The 23,503-nt window shown below is 38.1% G+C and overlaps 1 protein-coding gene across 2 annotated transcripts; it reads right to left on the bottom strand.

Moving 5' to 3' along the window:
• Window positions 1–8,201: 8,201 nt before the first annotated feature.
• Window positions 8,202–23,310, bottom strand: LOC117427185 (homeobox protein GBX-2-like). Of its 2 annotated transcripts, XM_034045637.3 has the most exons (3): window positions 23,206–23,310; window positions 11,284–11,804; window positions 8,202–9,380 (listed from the first exon to the last, which is right to left on the bottom strand). In XM_034045637.3, exons 2-3 carry the CDS (start codon window positions 11,795–11,797, stop codon window positions 8,863–8,865), a joined length of 1,032 nt encoding a protein of 343 aa, XP_033901528.2. In that variant the 5' UTR covers window positions 11,798–11,804; window positions 23,206–23,310; the 3' UTR covers window positions 8,202–8,862. The 2 variants fall into 2 exon arrangements, with proteins under 2 accessions (XP_033901528.2, XP_033901529.2); XM_034045638.3 differs by lacking the exon at window positions 23,206–23,310 and having other exon boundaries at window positions 11,284–12,478.
• Window positions 23,311–23,503: the final 193 nt, after the last annotated feature.

Here is a 23,503-nt window from a genome sequence, read left to right as displayed (position 1 = left end):
CTAAACTCTGCGAGCTGCCTCTCTCTCCTCTGTCCTAATTCTCCTCGACCTCTCTGCTGCCTTTGACACTGTCGATCACTCTATTCTACTATCCTCTCTCGTTGACCTGGGAATCTCTGGCACTGCTCTGTCCTGGTTCTACTCCTACCTCTCCAACCGCACTTACCAGGTAACCTGGCGTGGAGCAACCTCCACACCTCACCCTCTCTCAACAGGAGTCCCCCAAGGGTCAGTCTATGGTCCTCTCCTGTTCTCTCTCTACACCCGCTCCCTGGGCCCCCTCATTGCATCCTATGGTTTCTCATACAATTTCTATGCTGATGATGCTCAGAATTTCCTCTCCTTTCTCCCCCCCTGACCCCACCGTCCCCTCCTGTATCTTTACCTGTCTGTCTGCTATCTCCACTGCTAATTCAACCCTTCCTCACCAACTACGCCACCCAGGTCATTGTCCAGGCCCTGGTGCTCTCCCACCTAGACTACTGCAACTCCCTCCTGGCTGGCCTCCCTGCGTCCACCACCCGTCCGCTCCAGCTCATCCAGAACTCCGCTGCTCGCCTGCTGTTCTCTCTGCCTCGCTTCTCCAACGCAACTCCACTGCTCCGCTCACTCCACTTGCTCCCGATCACCGCTCGCATCCAGTTCAAGACTCTTGCCTACAGATGCCTTGACCAGACTGCACCCAGCTACCTCCAGACCCTCATCTCTCCCTGCACCCCCACTCGACCTCTCTGCTCCTCCTGCACTAGAAGACTGGCTGTACCTCCTCTATGCTCCCCTGCCTCCAGAGCCCGCTCCTTCTCCACCCTCACCCCACAATGGTGGAATGACCTTCCTACAGATGTCAGGACTGCCCAGTCCCTGACCACCTTCCGGCGCCTCCTCAAGACTCACCTCTTCAGACAGCACCTGTAGAACTCCTCTTTTCCCTCTGGACACTTTATCATTCTTCCTTAATGCGCTTTACTTGCACTTATCTGCTCCCTATTTTACTGCATTTAATCCTGTACTTTACAGAGTACTGTACTGTAATCTGCCACAAGTGTTATTCAATCTGTAGTATTTTGCATTTAATCGTATCCTGATGTAGCTATTACTGACACTGTCATCTGCTCTGATATTGAATCGTATTTTGTCATATACTTGTACTTACTAGAACTGAAGTCATTGTATTTTATCTTGCTCTTAATTGTATTAATACTTGTACTGTGAATCTTAAAATATATTTCTTGTTTACAACTGTAAGTCGCCCTGGGTAAGGGCGTCTGCTAAGAAATAAATAATAATAATACCCTTTCACATCAGGAAATTAACAGAGTTGGTTTGGCAAATAAACCTCAGACAGATTACTGCCAAAAAATAAAAAAATGTGTTAGATGTAATTGGTTACATTTTAATAAAATAGCTTAAACGTAAATCAAATCCTAATGATTACAATCTCATTGTATTTCAGTTTATTATTTGTTTCTGGAACCAGGTCACTTTTGCTAGGCCTATACGCTAACTGGGTACATTTTATTTATTAAAAAAAAAAACGTACCTAAAGAAAATGTGCAAGTTTAATGTAAAGCATTAAACGCTGTCTCAAAGCAGCACGTGGTAGACCTTTTGTAAAAGTGCTATGTGCCAATAAAATATAAACTTGATTTCTCTTTGTGGTGGGTGGTGTGTGTGTGTTAAACCACAATTTGATTGAATTCTTCACTGAAGATGCAGTGTTTGCAGTCCCCCAGTGGCAGCTGATGTGACCTGCTGTGCTTTCATTCCGATTCTTAGACAGGAGCCCCTGTCAGCCTGTCCCGGCTCTGAGGGGATCAAGGTGTGCCCCCCGCTAAGGCTGGAGGAGGAAGCTGTTCAAATCGGGACTTTAGAGAGCCTCCGACAATCAAGCTGTGGAATAATGAGGCCAATTAAGGTAACACACATAACAGTCCACAGCAACTGCGCTTCCTCTGTTTGAGGATGGGAGGTGTGTAGGTGTGGCAGGCTTGCTAATGTCAAGTGCTTTACATGGCTTTTAAGATGTTTGCATAGAACTTTAAACCTGGTCAAATGCGTGCTGAAGATGAATAACAAGCTGCTTTATAAAGACCATTGGTAGGTATTCAAGTGCCTATATTGATCTAAATACTGCCTTGCTCTAAATAACAGAAACCCTTATGAAACTCAGCATCTCTGATGCATGGGAGTCTTTGCAGTGTTGTCTTTAAAAGTCTGTGAAAGACCAGTAGAGTAGTATATCAGCTACAGGATATTATTACAAAGGAATCATTTCATGAAGGAGTTCTGTGACAGTCAGTGATACAGCCATTGCATTCTGATGCACAACCTTTCTCTGATTTCACTTTAACTTGTGTGAAATGCTCAAGACGAAGGTGATTTTGATGTATTCTTACTCAGTTTTTAAAATCTATTTGCCTAACTTTTAGTAGCTTCGTGGTAACAGCTCTGTGCAGTTGAACTGTTCATTTTTGGTATGTGTTTTGGAGCCAGACGCAAAAGGGTTTATCAAAGTTATAAAAATGCATTGTAGTTACTACAGAACAGCGATCAAATCAAAGATTCATACACCAATGGTAATGAGCAGTGGGCGGTTTGATTTTAACCCCTTACTCCTCTTATCTATGGAATAGTCTGTGTGTATCTCCCTATCCCATGTTCCAGTCGTAACTAATGCTCATTCAGAACATGCTATGTCACTGTGGTACTGGACAGGCAGCCGTGTTAAATGTGGTTGGAAGCGAAAGGGTTAAACCATTGGCAAGAACATCTTCAGTATGTTTTCAGCTGCGTGAAACGTGTGTCTGTTCATCAGAGTCAATGCCCACGCACGCTTGAGGAGGCAGGAGGATTCCGCTGCTGCTTGCCATCCCCTCTGAGCCTCCTGATTTGGACCCACAGGGTTATGGAGGTGAAATGCACCTGACATGGCTGTCGAGACTGCTCTGGAAATCACAGTGCTGTTCACTGATGTTTTAACACAATTTAGCAAACATGCTCACAGATCAGACCTGCCGTCAAGATTTTCCAGCAGCTGAAACAGTTTAATTAGTGAGATGAATCTGAGACAATTTACTTGCTTTTTCTCTCTCTCTCTCTCTCTCTCTCTCTCTCTCTCTCTCTCTCTCTCCCTCCCTCTCCATGTGGTGGCTGGGCTGGGCAAACCGCTATCTTCTCAATGTTCAGAATTGTTGGTGCTGGAGGCATGAGTTAATGTTAACTGTGTCAGAGAGGCCCTACTGAAGTGTTATGATAAGTGAAACAAAAGTGATTATTTATGCAAGAGGAACCTCTAAATGGGGCGTGAACTGCCAGACCAGGCTTGATAATAATTCAGAAGGAAAAAGAAAAAAGCCATTGCAGTAGGAGTCCCGGGGTACTGTTTTGACCCTCAAGTGATGAGCACAAGCCAGTTTTATCTAATGTAGGTGTACCGGGAATAGTGTAGGTCTATAGCAGCAGTGCAAAGGCTTCAGTGGGCCCTGTCTTATACACAGAGAGACACTGGGAACCCTGTTGCATTTTTAACGGAAGTGGCTGCATCACTAATAATGTGGTGTCTAATATTTTTAAAGAGGCTGCTAATATAAACAGGCTTTTCATCGTACTTATTGACTTATTGCATAGCACAGACAGAATTATGTTATTTTATTGTGTACTGTACTGTAGATTTCAGAAAGCATGCACTGACTACCATACAGCATGCATTTTAGCATCTCACACAAAGCAGCTCACACATTTAAGTTAGTAACCTTTAGGGAAAATGTATCCTTAAGTGTTAAACTTTATTATGCAACCAGCCCCTGTCCCATTATCTTTCCAGAAACACAAAATATTGTTTACATTGACTGTAAATTGCTGTAATTCTGTAATAAAGCAAATGGTACAGGATGACAAGAATCACATGTTTTGTCTAAAACAGGCTTTTGTAATCTTTTGAAATGCAGATTGTCTTGTGGGCTTGATTACACATTCTTGCGATCAGAAGAACTCCTTCATATTGTATAGTCTTACATTTATAATTAAATAAAGTCCCATTGTATTTGACAGCAATTCTGCATTAATATTGTGTGTGTATCTCACGCTATACAAACCAGTTGTGGCTGCACAATGATGAAAATCAGTAAGAAATGTGCAGAGTGACCAGGGCCCGGCCCTCATTGTGCGTGGGAGACCTAAGCGTTGTTTTAAAAGAAGTATTTGCTTTATCCTCAGTGGCCATGGTGATCCGTGCACCTCTGGAGTTTTGAATTGTAAATCTACACTTCATTAGAGTCAATGCAAGATCCTCATTAAGATGTCTTTACCAATGTGTGTGTGGGTTTGTCTATTCCTTACTCCAGGGTCCTTGGAGAATGCTAACCCGACTCAGATATTGCTTGGAGATGTGTACCGTACTCTGAGGATGTTTCTTGGAGATGTATACCATACTATCTTCTGTGTTACCCAACTCATGATTACAAAAATGTTGGTATCCCTGAAACCCTGTCTGTGTGTGGGTGAGTGACCTCCTCCTTTTTGGAATGTAATAAGTACTTGTCCATTAAAGTTAAATAATGTTGTTAGCAGTTGTTTATTGACAAAGAGAGAATTCATGTAGACACATCTTTCTGAGTTCAGATTTATGGTGTGTTGGTAAAATAATTTGCTAAGGGAGGTTTGTTTTTTTTCTTCGGTGCTCAAGCCCTGTAAACCTTTTTAGTTATTTACCTTCCCTCTGCTCTTTTAAACAGACTAGCTATGTTGTGCATGGGTAAGCATAAAGAGAGACATTTTTCCCATAATTACAGGATGAGAAAAGCCTGTGTGTGCCATTGACGATTACTATGAGATCCTCTGTGTCAACAATGCACACAATAAAAGTGACATTGCCATTTAGGGCATCATTGCAACTCCTGTTTAAATTGTGCATTGTATAAAATAGCAATTCTAACCTGCTGAAGCTGCTGCTGTTGGATAATGTGATTTGCCAGTTTTTATTTGGACAATGTGTGTCGAGTTTAACAATATTTAGGTCAAACCAAATTACTATACTCTTATACAATTAGAGGGTGACTGATTCTAAAGAGCAGAATCCACTGGGGTTTGTTACAGAATCTATCACTTGTTTTGTTGTGAAATCAAAATCAAAAGCTGTGGGTGGGGTGGGGTGGGGTGGGGTGGGGAGATTGTATTCATTTCAAGCAGCGTTAGCCAAGCCATTAGGACAAGCTATTCTCCAGGCTTGCCTTCCATCAGAATTAATCATTTGGAGTTAATTTGAAGCTCAGACAAGTTGCTGTTAATTTGGTGCAGGAGGGACATGGTAGAATGAAAAGCTGAGGTCCTGGCCAAACCCCTTGGGTCTCATTTATCAGCCATCCGAGAAGGCCTGGCTTGATTACAATTTGCAAAAAAATTCATTACAGCCAGGACGATTGTCAGATCTCTCTCTCTCTCTACTCTCTCTCTCTCTCTCTCTCTCTCTCATCTATATATTAGGTCGCCTGATCGTGATGCTTCTTATCTTACACTTGTGTTGGTTTTATATGTTTTAGAAACCTCGCTATCTCCTCCCCTCCTCCACAGCCTATTGTCAGGCACTAGGGATCATTTTTAATATATAGGCAACCTGGTCTTGGACTCGTGAGAGGAGTCTGTCATATTAGAAGATCTCTAAACATCTATAACATCTTGTTCATGTCCCATGCCCCTTCTTGTTCGCTGGTTTTTAGTTTAAAGTAGATCCTTAATATGAACGTCTATGTTTTATCAACTATGTAAATTAGAGAGAGAAAATGGATGTTATAACATCTTCAGATATTATTTTACCTATTATTATTATTATTAGTAGTAGTAGTAGTAGTAGTAGTAGTAGTAGTAGTACTTTTTGTTGTTGAATTAATATCAGTTATTGTACACATTATTTGTTACGGAGGTTATATTACTAAACTAGTAACCGTATTAAACACGGTCAATATTTTAAATGTATTAACTTCTGAGGGTATAGAATACATGATATCAGAATGCACTATGTATCACTTCTCTCCTGTTGTGGAAAGACAGCTATACTTCACTAGAACTGCAGCAGATCTTCAAATCGCCTGATTGTTTATGGCGTGGCATGAATGTTGCTGTTTATTTTGTTAGTGAGGTGCTGTGTACAGTACAGGCATACGGAAATGCCCTCTAGGACTGCGCTGTCAGGACCGCACATATTGCCAGCCACTAACGGGTTAATTGTCATCTACGCTTTGTATTGCACTAAGATGTGGGGATCAGCTGGCAGCATTGCTAACACCAAGGTAATCGTTTGATCACGCATTTTCAAATTGTAGAATTGTAATTTACTAATAGGACCATACTGCGCGTTGAATAGGAGCGCGCTGGATGTTGCAATACAAAGTTGTGAGAGGTATAGCATCACTGGCATGCATTTCATCATGCAGGATTCAATCATTCATCATCAGTTTCATAGTTAAGGATATGCATATTACAGGTAGCGTTGCTATTCTAAACTCTTCCCTTGGTTATAGACGACGCATTACAGTGTAAACTGTTTTAAAGTCTTATGTATTTTATAAAGACATGTCCGTATGTAAATACATTTTCGTAAATAAACGCTACAAAGTAGAAAAGGTAATGTACATAGAAGTAAACTCTCATTCCCATTCGGAAAAAACAAAAAAACAAAACAAAAAAAACATGGACTTGTTTATTTTAAATAAATAGAAGAATATCCGTTAAGATTGTTTACCTGGTCATTCCATATTACAATTTGGGGCTAACTGCATTTTTATATTTGATCAAATTAATATTGACTTACTACCTACAACTGTAGTTATTGCATTTTGTAAACACGAACATATTTTTAGCTTGAGGAAAACTTTAAGGGAAATTAAATATGTATGCACTTAAATAATCAATGTGGAACAATGTTTGTTTGGAATTGAGTACGGTAATGTAACACTGATATTCCTGGCTTATTTCATTATTTCATCCTCCTTGTCCAGTTTAGTTTACAGTGCCTTTTCCCCGCGTGTTAATAGCGCGCCACGCTACACCTCCAGCTCCTAAAATGTAATAGGCGTTTGATGGCAATCAAACTGGACTTGGCGTGAGCCTCATCTGTGAGGCGTGGGGGTGCGAGGGGTGTCATTATTGTCATGTTTTCATCAAACAGATGAGGGCGAGTGCAAGGTGAAACACATTATCCGGATTTGATAAGAAGAATGACCTCTGTCAACTATGTTAATGATGAGTTTAAGTAGTGCAAAATGAGTTGTCTTCATGCGCCACATGACCTCGGGGTTCATTTAACTAAACTGAAGCAACACAACACGCCATTGCGATCCCGACAACTGGCTTTGCGAGATTCAGAAGGATCTTTTTTTATTTTTATCAAACACGGCGAATTTAATGTGTACCTAATTTCTCTAGTTGGTGTCAAATAAAGCGTGAGGTGTAAAATAAACTGCGAATCATGAGCAATCACGTTTTAAATTAACTAATAATAATAACTGTGTGCACAGCAGTAATAGCATCGTCTCACAGCTCGATACAGCTAAAGAAAAATATCACTTGACCGTGTAGTGAAATACAGAGTCATTGGAGATATGTTTTTGTTTCAAATGATTGCTTCTATGGCAGTTTTCATGTACAGGTGTACACATTATCGGATAGCATTATTATAAGCCGCCAGGTCATACACCTCATGAATTAATACTATATAGGTAGGTTTCTTTTAATATTTAACTGCAGTTAATATACGTCTATATAGTATTTATAAATTTTTATAAATTATATTCGCCTTATTTCAATCTAAGAATAGCTCTCTCAAATTAACATACATGAGTAGCATGTCTTGCAGAAGTTTGTATGCTGAAATCTTGCATGGTTAAAAAATAAAATAATAAAACCATACTGATACATTACGCATTTATCTCATATAGCCCATTGAACCGATACACGCACTTGTTGCAAAATTAAACTCGCATCTGAGAAAACGACGTTGAGCTTCCCATTGCTTAACACTAAACCTGGAAGTCAACGGAATATGCACAACCTGCAATTAAGAAAAGGGAAGATGTTAATGGTCATTAAGTAATAATGACACATAGCCACACACAACACGAGTAAGTCTGCAAATGAACCATTGTGTTCACAAGTTGCCTGTATTCCAACCACAGGTTACACAAGAGAAAACAAATCATGCTGGCAAGTTGTTATTTACATAATTGCTGATCAGTTTTATTCACAAGACTTTTTTTTAATAAAACGCTTTATAACTTATGTAAGAAGTAAGCTACATTTTCACAAAAGGAAAATAAATTAACACCGTGTGCTTTCGTTGTGTCACGTTTCATGAGCTTCAAAATCATTATTTTACAAGGGGGTGGGAGCCAAATCAAAACCAGCCACCTGGACTTCACAAATTGAAAAGTTTTTAGCCGTCATCATTTTTGAAAACTTGCTGAAATTAAAAGGAAAATTCAAACATGTTAAATTCTATGGATCTTCAGCTGTCCGTGGTCTTTCTTATGTATCTTCAGGAATGTACAATAGAAGGTTAGTTTGTGTTTTTTTGGTCACACACCAGTCAATATACTGTCATATCAACACTTTTTTTTTTTTTTTTTTTAATAAATATTAAGTTCTTCAATTTAGATCCTCGTATCTCACAAAAAAGTCATAATAAAGGTATTTTTATTTAATAAACTCTCACATTTGCTTTATAATGTTTTTTTTTATTTCTTCAGTTTTTCTTTTATTTATTTTAATATTGTTATTTATTCTTTTTTATTATTATATTATTATTGTATTATTTTGAATAGACAACCCCACCCTGTCCTTACACCGAAGTGTTTATAGGCATATAGATACTCAGGGACGGGCTTGCTCCATCTGTTGGTGCTGACTTCGAATAGCAAACCGGCTGACGTGCACTGGGATGGGGACCACGATTTTTGGATTCCTGGAGGGTTCGCCGGTTTTGGAGTTGACATTGCCGGCTTTGACGCGCTTCCACTTGGCCCTTCTGTTTTGGAACCAGATCTTGACCTGGACCTCGCTGAGCTTGAGGGCGTGTGCAATCTGCGAGCGCTCCGTGAGGGACAGGTATTTTTTGCAGTGAAATTCTTTCTCCAGTTCCAGAAGCTGTTCGCTGGTAAAAGCTGTCCTCCGCCTCCTGTTTTTGCCAGTTGACGTGGTGCTGCTCGTGCCGCTGGAGCCGTGGAGGTTCTCCTCCAGACCGCTGTTTGGGTCCCCCTCGTCCTTCTGACCGTGCGTCTGGTTTGCCAGGTTATCATCAGAGCTGTAGTCTAAATCACTGTCCATGCAGAAACTCTCATCCTTTCTGTTGCACTGGTCGTCCTTGGAATCATCTTTGCCCTGCGCTCTGGCTATAAAGGGAAAATAAAATACAACGTAATTAATAAATGCATATTCAACGTGGACATAAGGGCAGCAGTGTGGAGTAGTGGTTAGGGCTCTGGACTCTTGACCGGAGGGTTGTGGGTTTATCACTGCATTTTCCTTTTACATTTAAAATAACAGTGTCTTAATAATTACAACTGGTCGTTAAAACTGATCATATTTTAGGAAAATTCATGAAGCAGTCTGTTCTTCAATTTGGTGTATGTTATAATTCTAGTAGGTTGTTCATATTATTATTATTATTATTATTATTATTATTAGTAGTAGTAGTAGTAGTAGTAGTAGTAGTAGTAGTAGTAGTAATACTACTACTATACTGCTAATAATACTAATACTAATAATGTAAGTGATGCTGCTACTAGTAAAGTAAACGTAAATGATATTGTGTAAATATTTGATTTAGCCAATAACGATTGTTTCCCCAGTATAGAGATCAATCAAAATACGTTAAAAGTACTTGTATGAGAAACTAAAATAACAGAGATAACACCTTTTATTGTGATCAGTTCTAACGCTTATTTCCAAAGATATTTGCGAAGTGGGACATTGATATGTTCGTGACTTCTCTTGATACAATAATTTCAATTAAACGAATTGTATCTGAATTTGTTTAGTTATAGTACTGTCAACTCAGAAATCGCTCTAACGCTTGAAGTGTAGTGAACCTCAGCTGCCCTGTACGCGCGCGTTTGTGACCATTACATAGTAATGCATTCGTTAAATCAACTTTCTTTAACATACCACACGTACTTTTCAGGCCGCCTTTTTTTTTTTTTTTTTTTTTTTTTTTAAGAATGTATAGCTTAAATTATTAAACCCGAATAACTACAGAGTATTGTAGAAATGTAATCGGTTTTGTTTGGAGTCTTACTAAATTGTCAACTTTATTTTTTAAAAAAGAACTTTTATAATACTTAAATTATTTTATTACAAATAAAGTAACACTCATGTCTTTCTCCCCAACCATAATGCAATTGTAAAATTCTACATGCTTTAAAGGTACATTTTTAATTTATATATATATACACACCACCCTGTTGCATTTCAAACAGTGGCAAGCAGGTGTATTTATTATTATTATTATTATTATTTACACTTTTTTATAATACACTTGGTTACTTAATTTCACAAAATATAGACTATTATTAAAATATTAAATCCTAAATCGTCATTTTTTAAATGATAAAAAACTGATACACCCTAAATCTAAATAATAATAATAATAATAATAATAATAATAATAATAATAATAATAATAATAATAATAATAATAAAAACTGCAAAAAACGATTTAGAAAAGTATTCTCTTTCAAATATCCCCAGCCATCATCTTGACATTTGTCCACAGTAATGTTACAGGACAGACGCATTTTGTAACAGTGAGCAATGCAATCACAATAATGGCTGAAAGAATCGTGTGCACTGTTTTAACTTCCAGTGTAGACCTGTACAAATCCCATCGAATAGTTTTCTTTCCAGGATGTTAAAAAAAAGAAAATAAATAGACCACTAAAATAACAATATTACAAGTTTGGTTTCTTTCATATGCAGTGATGTTTGGGAGCACGTGTGTAAAGTGTTTTTTTTTTTTTAAGTTTAAATTGGTTAACAACTTTACCATTTATATAATCTAATTGTATTCAGTCCAAACTAAAAATACAATATCTTCTTTAGTTAATGTATTATTATTTATGTATTTATTTTACCTGAGCGTAGTTGACTTTAAAAAGCATGCTCAGGTGTACACACACACACACACACACACACACATTTTAATGCATTGCACGTGTTATTGATGCTAAAGTATGTTCCACTTCGTTACAATCTTGCCAGTCCTACAGCCGTCAGTGGGGTTACACAGGGACTCACCGATAGATGACTGCACGGGTTCGGACGCTTGGAATGGTGATAATACCGAGGCTTCCTTGTTGAGAAACGTCTTGCCGTCTTCACCATCTTGCCGAATCTCTTCAGATTTTTCGAACACAGCCTGGAGGGTCGGAGACCCGAACTTCCTCGCCGCCTCCTGGTGCTGTGGAGAAGCCGAGAAGCCGCCGGGCAGCGTGGCCATCAAGGCGGAAGTGAGAGCCATGCCCTGTGCCAAACTGGAACAGAAACCGCTGGGCAAGCTCGGGATCTGGTGATGGGGGTGCACAGGGGGTAGACCCGGCTGCAGAGACGACTGAGACAGGACCGGAGGCGGAGGTGGCGGCGGGGGCAGCACCACCGGGCGGTAAGGCATGAACATGGGGTAGCCGGTATACACGAAGTGACCCGGACTGGGCTGGGGCGGACCGCCTATGAGGGAGTCAATGCTGAAGGCTGTGGTGCTTCCCAGAGGGCGCTGCATCATCATTAGAGACGGGCTGAAAGCTGCATTCATATAGAAGCTGTAATAAAAAGTACGTACATAGAAAAAATACCAACAAATAAGTAAAAGATTTTAAAAGAAACTAATAAAGTAAACTAAAATCCCAAACGCATCCCAGGAATCTTCAGTTCAGTCTTTAGTGGTGCATTAGTTTAGGCAACAGAAACGTGCTTTTCTTTTTGTTTTGTTTATTTATTTATTTATTTATTTATGTATTTTTGTAGCACATTTAAGTGCAGATTCTGTGATGCTTCCTTACAGAATACTGTTGCCCTGAGATAATGCAGCTTCAGGTGCAGGTCTCGATTGAGAGAAAATCACTTTAAAATACTGTCCAGTATAAGCTGTAAGTCTTTAAAGTCCGAACATTCCTGTTTTCATCGCTTCTCGGAGCTCCGGTCGTATAGAGGAAGTCGAAGTGTTGCTCTCATTATCTCTACCCTGTTGGAAAGTGCAGTCTCGTTCTGTGAGGATGACAATGCTGGTCTCGCTCTATATCTATGCCCCTCTCTCCCTGTCGTGTCTCGCTCTTCCCCTTTCTCTGTCGCTCTGTCTCGCTCTGCTGATGTAGCCAGTATAGCAGGTTTAAATTGCGCTCCTTCGACTTAATCACATCTCCTCTGCATCAGAACCGCCTCCCTCTCGCATCCAGGTTCCTAATTGGTCAAAGTAAAAGGTCGTTCTGGAATTGTAGGACAGAATTCCATGCCCCCCCCCCCCCCCCCCCCCCATTCATTTCGTATAGTCAACACTTCGGATGGGTTTTATTTAAGTACTATATTTTAATGTGTGTCTTTAGAAAGACGTATGTAAGTAAAATGAACTAAATGCATTGCATGATGTGTACACTGTTATGTATTTCAAAGCTGTATTACACCAATATAGTCCACATTAGCCTTACTTATTGAGTAGCTACACAAATATTTTGCACATTTTTCGACATTTTTAATTTTGGCCATGGTTTCTTTATATCTTTTCGAACGGCATTCTTAGACATGACAACATTCTACAGTAATTGTGTGTGTGTGTGTGTAAGTGTGTAATAGGTTAGACATCAGAGTTGACACTCCTTAAACTGGGTTCAGGAATTAAACATAAACTCATACAGCAGGTTGTAAGCGCAATGTATTTAAATAATTGAATGCTTACTTTGGTAACGTTGATTTGTTGCCTATAAAGTATATTTTCAAACCATTCCAATAACCCCCTTATAAAATGCATCAATGTCTGTTTTATTTGATCTTCAGAGTCATTTATTTATTAATTGTGTGCACTGTATAAATGTGTGCTATACTTACTGCGGCAAATATCAGCTGTGAAGCAATGTAAGTCGAGCACCAATGAGTGTATTGAATGGAAGCAGCGATCTAAATCACCGTTAACATCACAACAAACACCGTGGCTAAGCTTTGTGTACTCCCGCATCATAGAAAATCTACTTGTCTGCATCAATAAATACATGCATAAAATAAACAGAAGTTCTCCTGCGACTTCCCCAAATGTTTAAGTGTGACATAGTGTACACGAATTTGTTTTCTAAATTTATTTGGTCACTAACACTTTTGACACTGGCATGTGTGTATAGGCTATATATTATAAATAAAGTATGGGCCAGGAAAAAATAAACAAACAAACATATATGACACAGTTGATATTATATATAGGCTATACAACGTATTACATGTATAGTAGCCACTGTGCACAAAGCAGTCTTTAATAAAACATGTGAAAATGCAACAAAGGCAATGCGCAGAACTTGAAAGCGATGCTCGTTGCAAATCAGATGCTGCTTCCAAGGCTTGACATATACTGCTGCACAATCACAGCACGAGCGGCTCTGTGCTTCTCTTGAGTAGATGAGACAGCGCCGTCACAACAACTTGGCCTTCCAGCCAAATGTACACTTAATTGGAAAATAAAAGCGGTAATCGATTTTAATCCGTCTATCGATTGTACAATTCTGCTTTCGGAGGTAAATCTTTCTGTAGTACCCTTTAATGATGATTTCTGGACACGAGTTTATCTCAGCCCATTACCCCTTAACCCCGGGCTAGATGATGTACTATCTCCAACACTTTATAGCAACGGGCACCTTGTATGAAGGAATCGATCCTGGTGCGGTGCATCATAAACTCCCATTTCATACCTGATCAGCCTGGTTTTTTGTTGTCTTTCAGACATCACGAGATGGATCTCTCGGTCCACTCGCTATTCCTCAATTGCTTGTCAATTTGTGTGATGTATTTAAGGGAAGTTATGCTTGTATCCATCTAACGGTCTCACTTTAAAACGAACTGCCATATATATATATATATATATATATATATATATATATATATATATATATATATATATATATATATATATATATATATATATATAATGTCTGCTAATTATTTCGAATTAATAAATTTCTGAACTATTTTGTTAACTGTGTTACCGACAGAAAGAAAGAAAGCATGCAGACAAGAAAGCAAGCAAAAAGCCTTCATATCCCGTTGTTATAGAGATCCCATGTTCTCCTTTTCGTTTTGGAAAACAGTTCTGAGAAGGGGAGAAGATATACTATCGTGTACATCATTGGGAATGCTGCGCTTAAACTAAAGCTTCATGAAAAACGCTAGGCGGTGACAAAGTTGTTCACTCATACACCCCACCGGTGACCTTGGTGAAACAAAAATCATTTCACTGCAGGTAGTCTCTTAAGTAAGCGCTTTTTATTCTTATTAGTTGTATAGCACTACGAAGCCCGGCTCATTGGGTCATTTCATTACCATATCCCCAGTATGCACAGTGCGTTTGGGAAATGAAATGGGATGGTGCTATTTAGGGAAGGAGGAGATCATTTTGCCATTCACCCCCTGCAAATCCAGAATATTTCCCTATTTGTGACTAGGAGATGTTATTACCACAAAGAGATCCTTGTGTTAAAAAAATCCTCATCAGACACACCAATTTGCAAGATGACTTGCATTCACGCTTCTCTTTTTAAACGTAGGCTACTTCATTCATGGCCCATCGCTTTATTTTTTATCTGAAAGACCAAAATAGGCTCCATGTGGCTAAGTGAAGTCAGGCTCTGACTTTTGAAAACAACCCCCTCGCAATTATGTAAAAGAGCCCATTGACGATCCTGGCGGAGCTGGGGGGACTTCACCCGGCTATCTTTCAGTCCGCGCTTGCCTCTTCGTGTATTCTTGGAGTTTCAAAGCATTTGCAGCCCCCGTGCTTTATCTCGGGACAAAAGACGAAACAAAACAGGCCCCACTAAACTTGTAAATAGAGCGTCAAGGGAACTTTAAGCAATGTAAAAGTCCGTAAATAACGATATGGGGGCACTGAATGGGAAACGGAGACAAGCCAAGCCCATTCAATGAATGCTTTCCCTACATTTGAAAAGAACAAGACTTGATTGAGTGCGTTCTAAAACACTACAACCCGTGGCTAGTCTGTACAGATTTGCCAGATATCTGCAATTAACATTTTGTTTCTTTCATAACTGAAAGATGTGACAAATTCCATTTAGATGTATTGTTTTTATTACTGGCCTATTCCAAACTTGCAACATTATTATTATTATTATTATTATTATTATTATTATTATTATTATTATTATCATAATTTTGCAGCACCCGTTAACACTGAACCGCCGAGATTTCGGACTACATAGAACCGCCGCACCCGCAAAATGTGCGGCTCCATTTTAAAACATATTGTCAATTTAAATACATAGACAATATACATAGGCCTACGTGAAGTAAACATGACTTTCTTATAGGCCTATATGTCATAATTATTTTTTTTATATTCAACCCCAAGCCAATATGCAGTTGTTTTGAAGAGGACGTTTTCCTCTTCGGTTTGGGAGGCGTAGGTGAAACTTCTGTGGACTTACCAGTAGATTTCTGTAAGACCAAACCTATACACAGCATCAATTCTATCTTTAAGAAACACCCTCTTTCGAAATGTACCCTTATCACCACGCGTGTAGGAAGAGGGGAGTGCCATTTGGAGATGTACAGCAAGACATGTTCAAGAGGACCACGGCATTTTCCTAATCACAGAGGTGGAGTTTTTAGCAATTCAAATCAGGGAGTGATTATTCAGAAGAGCGAAAGAATGGTGTCAAAGACGTGAACAAAGCGTCTTATCTGCCTCATTATTATTATTATTATTATTATTATTATTATTATTATTATTATTATTATTATTATTATTATTTGTTTATTTAGCAGACGACTTTATCCAAGGCGACTTACAGAGACTAGGGTGTGTGAACTATGCATCAGCTGTAGAGTCACTTACAATTACGTCTCACCCGAAAGACGGAGCACAAGGAGGTTAAGTGACTTGCTTAGGGTCACACAATGAGTCAGTGGCTGAGGTGGGATTTGAACCGGGGACCCCCTGGTTACAAGCCCTTTTCTTTAACCACTGGACCACATAGCCGTGGTCAGTGTAATACTACGAATCAGCTGATTGCTCGACTCCTATAGTAATAATTGGCTCTAATGAGGCTAGAGGGCAGCAGTGTGGAGTAGTGGTTAGGGCTCTGGACTCTTGACTGGAGGGTCGTGGGTTCAATCCCCGATGGGGGACACTGCTGCTGTACCCTTGAGCAAGGTACTGTACCTAGATTGCTCCCGTAAAAACCCAACTGTATAAATGGGTAATTGTATGTAAAAATAATGTGATATCTTGTAACCATTGTAAGTCGCCCTGGATAAGGGCGTCTGCTAAGAAATCAATAATAATAGAATATTTATTATCATAGCTTAATGCGATTTGTTATTATTATTTATTTTATTTATTTTATTGGGAGTGGGCTTATTATAGTTTATAATGGGCGAATACTCATCATTATTTTTCATTTGTAATACTTTGTTTTACAATGTGTTTGGACACATGTCATCTACCCAGCACACTTCTTAGTGTAAGAAAAGCATCCCATTAGACGTAATCAGCGTACCCCCTTGCGGCTGTATGAAAACTATTAAAATCAAAGCAAGTTCATATGGATTCTAAAATATATAAAACTTTCTTTCTAATCAATTTGTTAAAAATATACCAGTATATTAATGATTTTTTTCTAATTTATGGCGTAATCTAAACACACTTCAATAATGAAGAAGTTGTGCATTAAATATTTTCCTAAACTTTATTTTGATTAGGTTTGCAAGCTGTGGCTGAATCGAGAGGGCTGTAAAACAATGAATGATAATGATATCGATACAAAACCGGATGCATTTGTAACACTTTAATAACAAACGTGTGCAAACAATTTAACTGTTTTTTTTAATGTCATATTATCTCGTTGTTCTATTTTCTTCTTTTTATAGCGCACTTAAATTCTCAGTCCAACCAGGAAAAGCAAGCACAGCCTACAGCTTATATAAGCAATCGTGATTTTTAGAAATCACGATTATATATATATATATATATATATATATATATATATATATATATATATATATATATATATATAGTGTTGTTACTGTCTCCAAATTGCAAGGAAATTGAACGTTTTATAGATGTTTTAAATATACTGTTTAAATTCATAGGGGATTGAACGTTTTAAACATCAGGGTCGTTATACATATCTGAATTAATAAATAAAAAACAATTATTAAAACCATAGCTTCTGCCTACCTGCGGTATAGACTGTGGGATTCAGGTACCTTTTTTATGACCCCCTGCAGCGGGGTTACAAGGTGAGCGGGGCTATCAACATCACAAGATTCTTAGCAAACCTGTTTGCATTTGTTTATCAGCTATTATCTGGCCTATCCTGACATTCACGAACTTCAAACGCTGCTTCTCTGCCTTCTTAAACACTGCATGGCTTTTTATTTTTATCTGCCTTCTGTGGTGTATTGTCTTGAGATATGCTAATCCTTACCAACCTGTAAACATGACCGTGGGGGCACCATGGGGGTCAAAGGAGCTAGTGTTTGGAGTCTGAACCTAGTGCATCGCTTCTTTAAAGGGACCCTATTCAGAATGCTGTCATACACATGTAGGCTACTGAACTTCAAACAGCATGTTGTATCCAGTACACACACAGCTGCTATTCTGCACTGAAATATTCTGTATTCTGTAGTCAAACCTATTATTTTGCCCTGTAATTAACATACTAATTATTTTATTTTTTGCACCAAGCAAGAGCCTTAAACCCTTTGAGTTACAGCAGACCCATGCAAAGATTTGGTGATCCTTTCAAAGAGCATTCATGTAATGTTTGTGCAGGTAGGGATATGGGGCTATTTCTGATGAATATGACTGATCCCAAAATGTACTGACATTTACAGACATTAAATAAATGATGCCTCTCTAGCGTATAGGTCAACAGAACAGTATAATGTGTACAACTCCCCTTTAAAAATGTAATATGTGACCTATATACACTGTTACAATTCTTTCATATAGGATTTGGTTTTGTTGTATAAATAATAGCGTAAAGCTATAAATACTACAGTAATTGTAATAGGAAATAAATAAGAAACGTGTTTGTAATGTCATATTATTACTAGGCATATCGGACACATCGTTCTACTAGTGGGATCAAACATAAAAATATTGCATAGTTTTTAAAAATGTGATCGATATCTTGAAGGAAATTTACATTTTAAAATAATACTTGATGTTTCTTATGTAGGAATCAAATTAGTTTCAACTTGGTTATGTGAGAATTTTTTTCTGCATTATTTTGTGTTGTGAAAGAAAGCCCACTTTAAACTGTAGATACCCCCCCCCCCACCCCACCCCCCACACACACCCTTTAGAAAACCAAGGGCATTAACAACCCCCCATCTCCAGGGTCATCAGGACACGGTCTCATTAAACTCATCCTCATCCAAAATTGCAATGCAGACATTAAATAGCAGTATTTTTCAATTAGAGCTGACGAATTCAATCAAAGTTCCATAGATTAGGATGAAATGAGGCATGGGTCATTTACAAGAGAATTTAATTGCACAGCTATTAGACAAATAGTATAGCAGGCACTGTCTCATTATCAATCATTTGGGGGCATCAATACTAGGAAGGAAGGGAGGGGGGTGGTTGTCTCTTCACTAATATGCTGCAGTATTTCCACTCCAGCTAATAAATACCCCCTTTTGTTCTTATAAATTATCCAGTTTAATTAACAACATGGAATATGATTAAACTAAATCCTTCCTGCAAGCTAATATGAGCTGTCATTCTTATGGGACGTGGTTCAGTAATTGTTTTGGAAATGCTAAAAAGCAGAGGGTACTGCAGAATCTTGACCATGCAGATCCATACCCCTTGAACAGATACAGTGTGTGTATATATATATATATGTGTGTGTGTGTGTGTGTGTATATATATATATGTGTGTGTGTGTGTGTGTGTAACAGAATGAAAATGGTTTGTTTTTTCTTTGTGTATCTGCAGACAATTTTAAACACTTTGAGTGCTGTAGCCCATCTATCATTTGAATGTAACCAGTCTTGTTTTAAACATACCCTTGCAATTAATCCTATATTTGGGGTAACTTTATAAAGGTATACAGTCTAAATTTGTATATAAACTGATGAGTTATTGCATTTGTCATGTTAAATAAAACAGGGAAAGTGGGGGCTTCTGTTGGAACAAGGTTGAATTATGAAACCGCCAGCCCCTTCACCAAGCCTCAGAGTTATGAGCCAATACAATGCAGGTTCAATGAAATGTTCATTGATTTTCATCCTTTTTATTGTCATATCTGGTAATGCACTTTATATACAGTTGTAGACAAAAGTTTACATACCCCAATGGAAATGCATAATTTCTAGAATTTTCTCAAAAGTAAAGCATTTTAGGAAAAATCTTTCGTAGCTAAAGCTAAAGTTTGCTTTTGTGGATGAGGAAAACAAGTTACAAGAAATAGATGTCTACAATTATTTATTTCAGCATTTTTTTTTCTTTGCAAAACTCCACAAATGCTAATTCAAAAGTATTCATACCCTTTGATGCTATGATAATATTGTCTACAAGGTGCTATAAATTTCAATATGATAATGTAGAACCTAATTCTAGAAAGGTCTAGAAAATGCTGGATTGTAGGTGAACATTCTTAGAGAGTATAAAAGGATTAGGCATTGGATGATTGCTGTCATTAGCAATAAGTCAATATGCGAAAAAGTAAAGAGCTATCTGAAGACCTTAGGCAGAAAATTATTTATTGTCATAAAGCTGGAGAAGGCTACAAGAAGATTTCCAAGCATATGAGTATCCCAATTTCAATTATTGTTTCTATTATCGAGAAGTACATGGTACTGTCAAAACACTCCCTCGGTCTGGAAGAAAGAAGGTTCTTTCATCAAGAACAAGTAGAAGAATTGTGAGGAAGGTTAATAACAGTCCGAGATTGACTGCCAAAGATATTTAAAGTGAATTGGCTGCAAGTGGGACTGGGGTTTCCATTTCAACCATAGGTCGAGTATTGCATGGTGAAGGTCTCAATGGTCGCAGGCCAAGGAAAAAGCCACTCTTAGGGAAACACTTCATGTTTGCAAAACAGCATTTGAATGATGGATATGAGGCCGTGTGGTCCAGTGGTTAAAGAAAAGGGCTTGTAACGAGGTGGTCCCCAGTTCAAATCCCACCTTAGCCACTGACTCACTGTGTAACCCTGAGTAAGTCACTTAACCTTCTTGTGCTCTGTCTTTGGGTGAGACGTAATTGTAAGTGACTCTGCAGCTGATGCATAGTACACACACCCTCTCTGGAAGTCGCCTTGGATAAAGGCGTCTGCTAAATAAACAAATAATAATAATATGAGTTCTTGTCAAAGGTTTTGTGGAGTGATGAAACAAAAATCGAGCTATTTGGTCACACTGATAGTCGTTACGTTTGGAGAAAGTCTAGTGGGGCGAACAAAGAAAAGAACACTACTGTCAAGCATGGAGGTGGTAATAACCGTCTATGGGGCTGTTTTTGCTCTAATAGCAGAGGAAATTTAGTTCCAATACATGGTAAAGTGGATTCCATAGCATACCAAAAGATATTGGCCAATCATCTGAAACCCTCCTCTACAGAACTTTATTTAAAGTGCAACTGGACATTGCAACACAACAACGATCCAAAGCACACATTAAAATCGATCTCAGAATGGTTAAAGAATAAAATCAAGGTTCTGGAATGGCCTAGTCAAAGTCCTGATCTAAATCTGATTGAAAATCCTTGGTATGAGTTGAAGAAGGCTGTGCACAAGAGAAGTCATTGGAATTTGAATGAACTGGAACAATTTTGCGTTGAAGAATGGTCAAAAATCACTAAATAATCATACCAAAAGCTCATTGACAAATATCTTAATTGTTTAAAAGAGGTTATTATTGCTAAAGGTGCCTCAACTAACTATTCATTTAATTTTCGTTGTCAGGTTATGAATACTTTTGAATTAGCAGTTTTGGAGTTTTGCAAAAAAGTTGCTGAAATAAATACTGTAATTCTTTCCCCAATAATTCTTTGTTTTCGAGAAATTTCTAGAAATTATAAATTTCCATTTGGGTATGTAAACGTTTGACTGCAACTGTATGTTCATGAAAATCAATGGAGGAGTCTAATGTGAGGTTGTGCGTGTGTGTCGGGGGGTTGTTGATTAATATTGGCATCATATGCCTTGTTGAGGTTCTGAATATTGCTTTACACATACATGTGCTTAATTGGCCAAATGTTGTCCTCCCCTTGAAGGTGTTATTGATACTAGTTTTAATATTGTTATTATTATTTTCTTGATAGGTATTAACAATTAATCTCATTTTTTTAGCATTACATCTCTTTAAAACTGATTTTGGGCTAAGGTAATGAAAAACAGAACTTATACGACAATTACTGAAGTGAAAGTGCCCTTTCTAGCAGGACCCTGGGCCCTGTAGCGTGGACACCTACATGGTCAAAGTGTTAATAGTATTGCAGGTAACATTTAAAACAGCAGAATGCAGGACTTTCACAGGGTCACGCAACACTGCAGAAACATTATCATAAGAATACTAAACATTATATGGCACAGGCCACTGCATCTTATTTGTTAAAAACATTGGATTGCACCTGAAACAATCTCAGACTGCCCTGGGCTATCCTTATCTGAATGAATGGGAAGCCTCAACTCACTAATACCACCGCTTCATTTCACTCCCACACAGATTACAGACATGTTCTTATTGTGGACAAGTTGTAGTGAAGAGAATATCCAATAGAGCAATTAAACCTAGTTTTTCTTTTCTTTATCATTTTTGGGAGAATGTTAGTGTCTTTAAAGATGACAACAAGCCTACACTTCAAACATTTTAAAATGCTGTTTGATGTGTTTCTGCAAACCGATGTTAACACAATTGCGACTGTTTTTTATTTGTATCTGTAAGTCCTGGGTCAACATACCCACCAGTGAACTATGCTCTGAAGAAAGAGGGTGCCTGGTTGTGGTAGCAGATCCACCAAGTTCCGCTGGGCTTGCGCTACAAGTCTAGAACCTCTGTTGTGTTTAGGTTCCATATAGAACCCTTCTCCTGTAGTGAACAGCACATAGTTCTAGGTAATGTCAAGCACATTTCTAATACTCTTATTGTACATGAATCTACCGGCAGTGACTTCAAATCTTTATTGATTTTTTCAATCAAAATAGAAATGCATAAAATACATAAGTGCTTCCACAGAACATTGAACTAACATGACTTTTAATATTAACCTGTAGAGTGAAAAAAACCAACAACTCAAAACCAATAGCAATGTGCAACCAATAATGAAATACAGTACAAGTAGCAGAACAGCTCACGACGTGTTAGAAGCTGGGTGAGTCTGCAGCTCCATTCCCAGTGATGCACATGTAGAGCTTTTAAAGCTTGCTAATAAACTTGAAGTATCTTTTTCCTAATATTCTCTTACAATTACTACCTCCTGTATAAGTGTTAGTAATATCAAATGAAATAGCCCAGAGGTCTTATTTCATATAGCAGTCATGTTTACTAACATATTGTAACTGTAAAAGCCAAATGCTTGCTGTCTACACTCTTAGTCAAATTAATCTTATTGACCACCAGTTGGGGCACCAGTAAAATACCAGTGCATGTTTGTAATTATTGCTGGTCAGCCTGTAATTTCTGGGATTATCAGTGGGACACAGGTATTATAAAGTTCAGTTTAAGTTTTTAGAGAAAAAGTACAATGGAAAACAATCAATAAAGGATATCTTGGCCTCCCAGGTAAGCTTTGTTTTAAGTGATAAAGCTTAGTTTAAAGTAGGGAGTTGTTTGGAAATTCATACTCCAAATTAAGTACAAAGGTGCTTTAAAACTAATATTAAAAAAATAAAAAAAATAAAAAAAACAAACGTAGGTATTTCCTAAACAAAAATATATTTTAAAAAAGGTTTTGGAACTGTAATGTGATGAAAATGTTTCATTATAAATACTTACCATCTAAGTATTGTTGCTGTTAGCAGTGGTCATTTGAGCTCACAGTGCCCCCTGCAGGATGTGTGTACTGAGAAGAGCAGTAAGAGGTGACATGATTGATCCTGCTTGACAGTACACAGTTAAGCAATATTAGCACAGGATATTATTCCAAGACACAGTAATCTGATTGAAGGGCAGTCCGATTTGTATGGGGCGTATGATTGTCTAGTTTGTTTTTTAACTGTGTCTTTACTTATCTGTTATCCAGTCGTATACAACTCCCTATTCACTGTACAATTAAGGAACGGGCACTGTTTAA

This window comes from Acipenser ruthenus, chromosome 11 (assembly GCF_902713425.1).
Source record: "Acipenser ruthenus chromosome 11, fAciRut3.2 maternal haplotype, whole genome shotgun sequence".
Taxonomy (NCBI): Eukaryota; Metazoa; Chordata; class Actinopteri; order Acipenseriformes; family Acipenseridae; genus Acipenser; species Acipenser ruthenus.
The sequence above is the reverse complement of the archived record's forward strand: the minus strand, read 5'-3'. Positions and strand labels throughout refer to the sequence as shown.

Coding starts and splice junctions, on each gene's coding strand:
- LOC117427185 (XM_034045637.3), bottom strand. CDS start 11,797: ATGAATGCAGCTTTCAGCCCGTCTCTAATGATGATGCAGCGCCCTCTG. Junction 9,381..11,283: donor ACCCGTGCAGTCATCTATCG/GTGAGTCCCTGT, acceptor TTCCCTTTATAG/CCAGAGCGCAGGGCAAAGAT.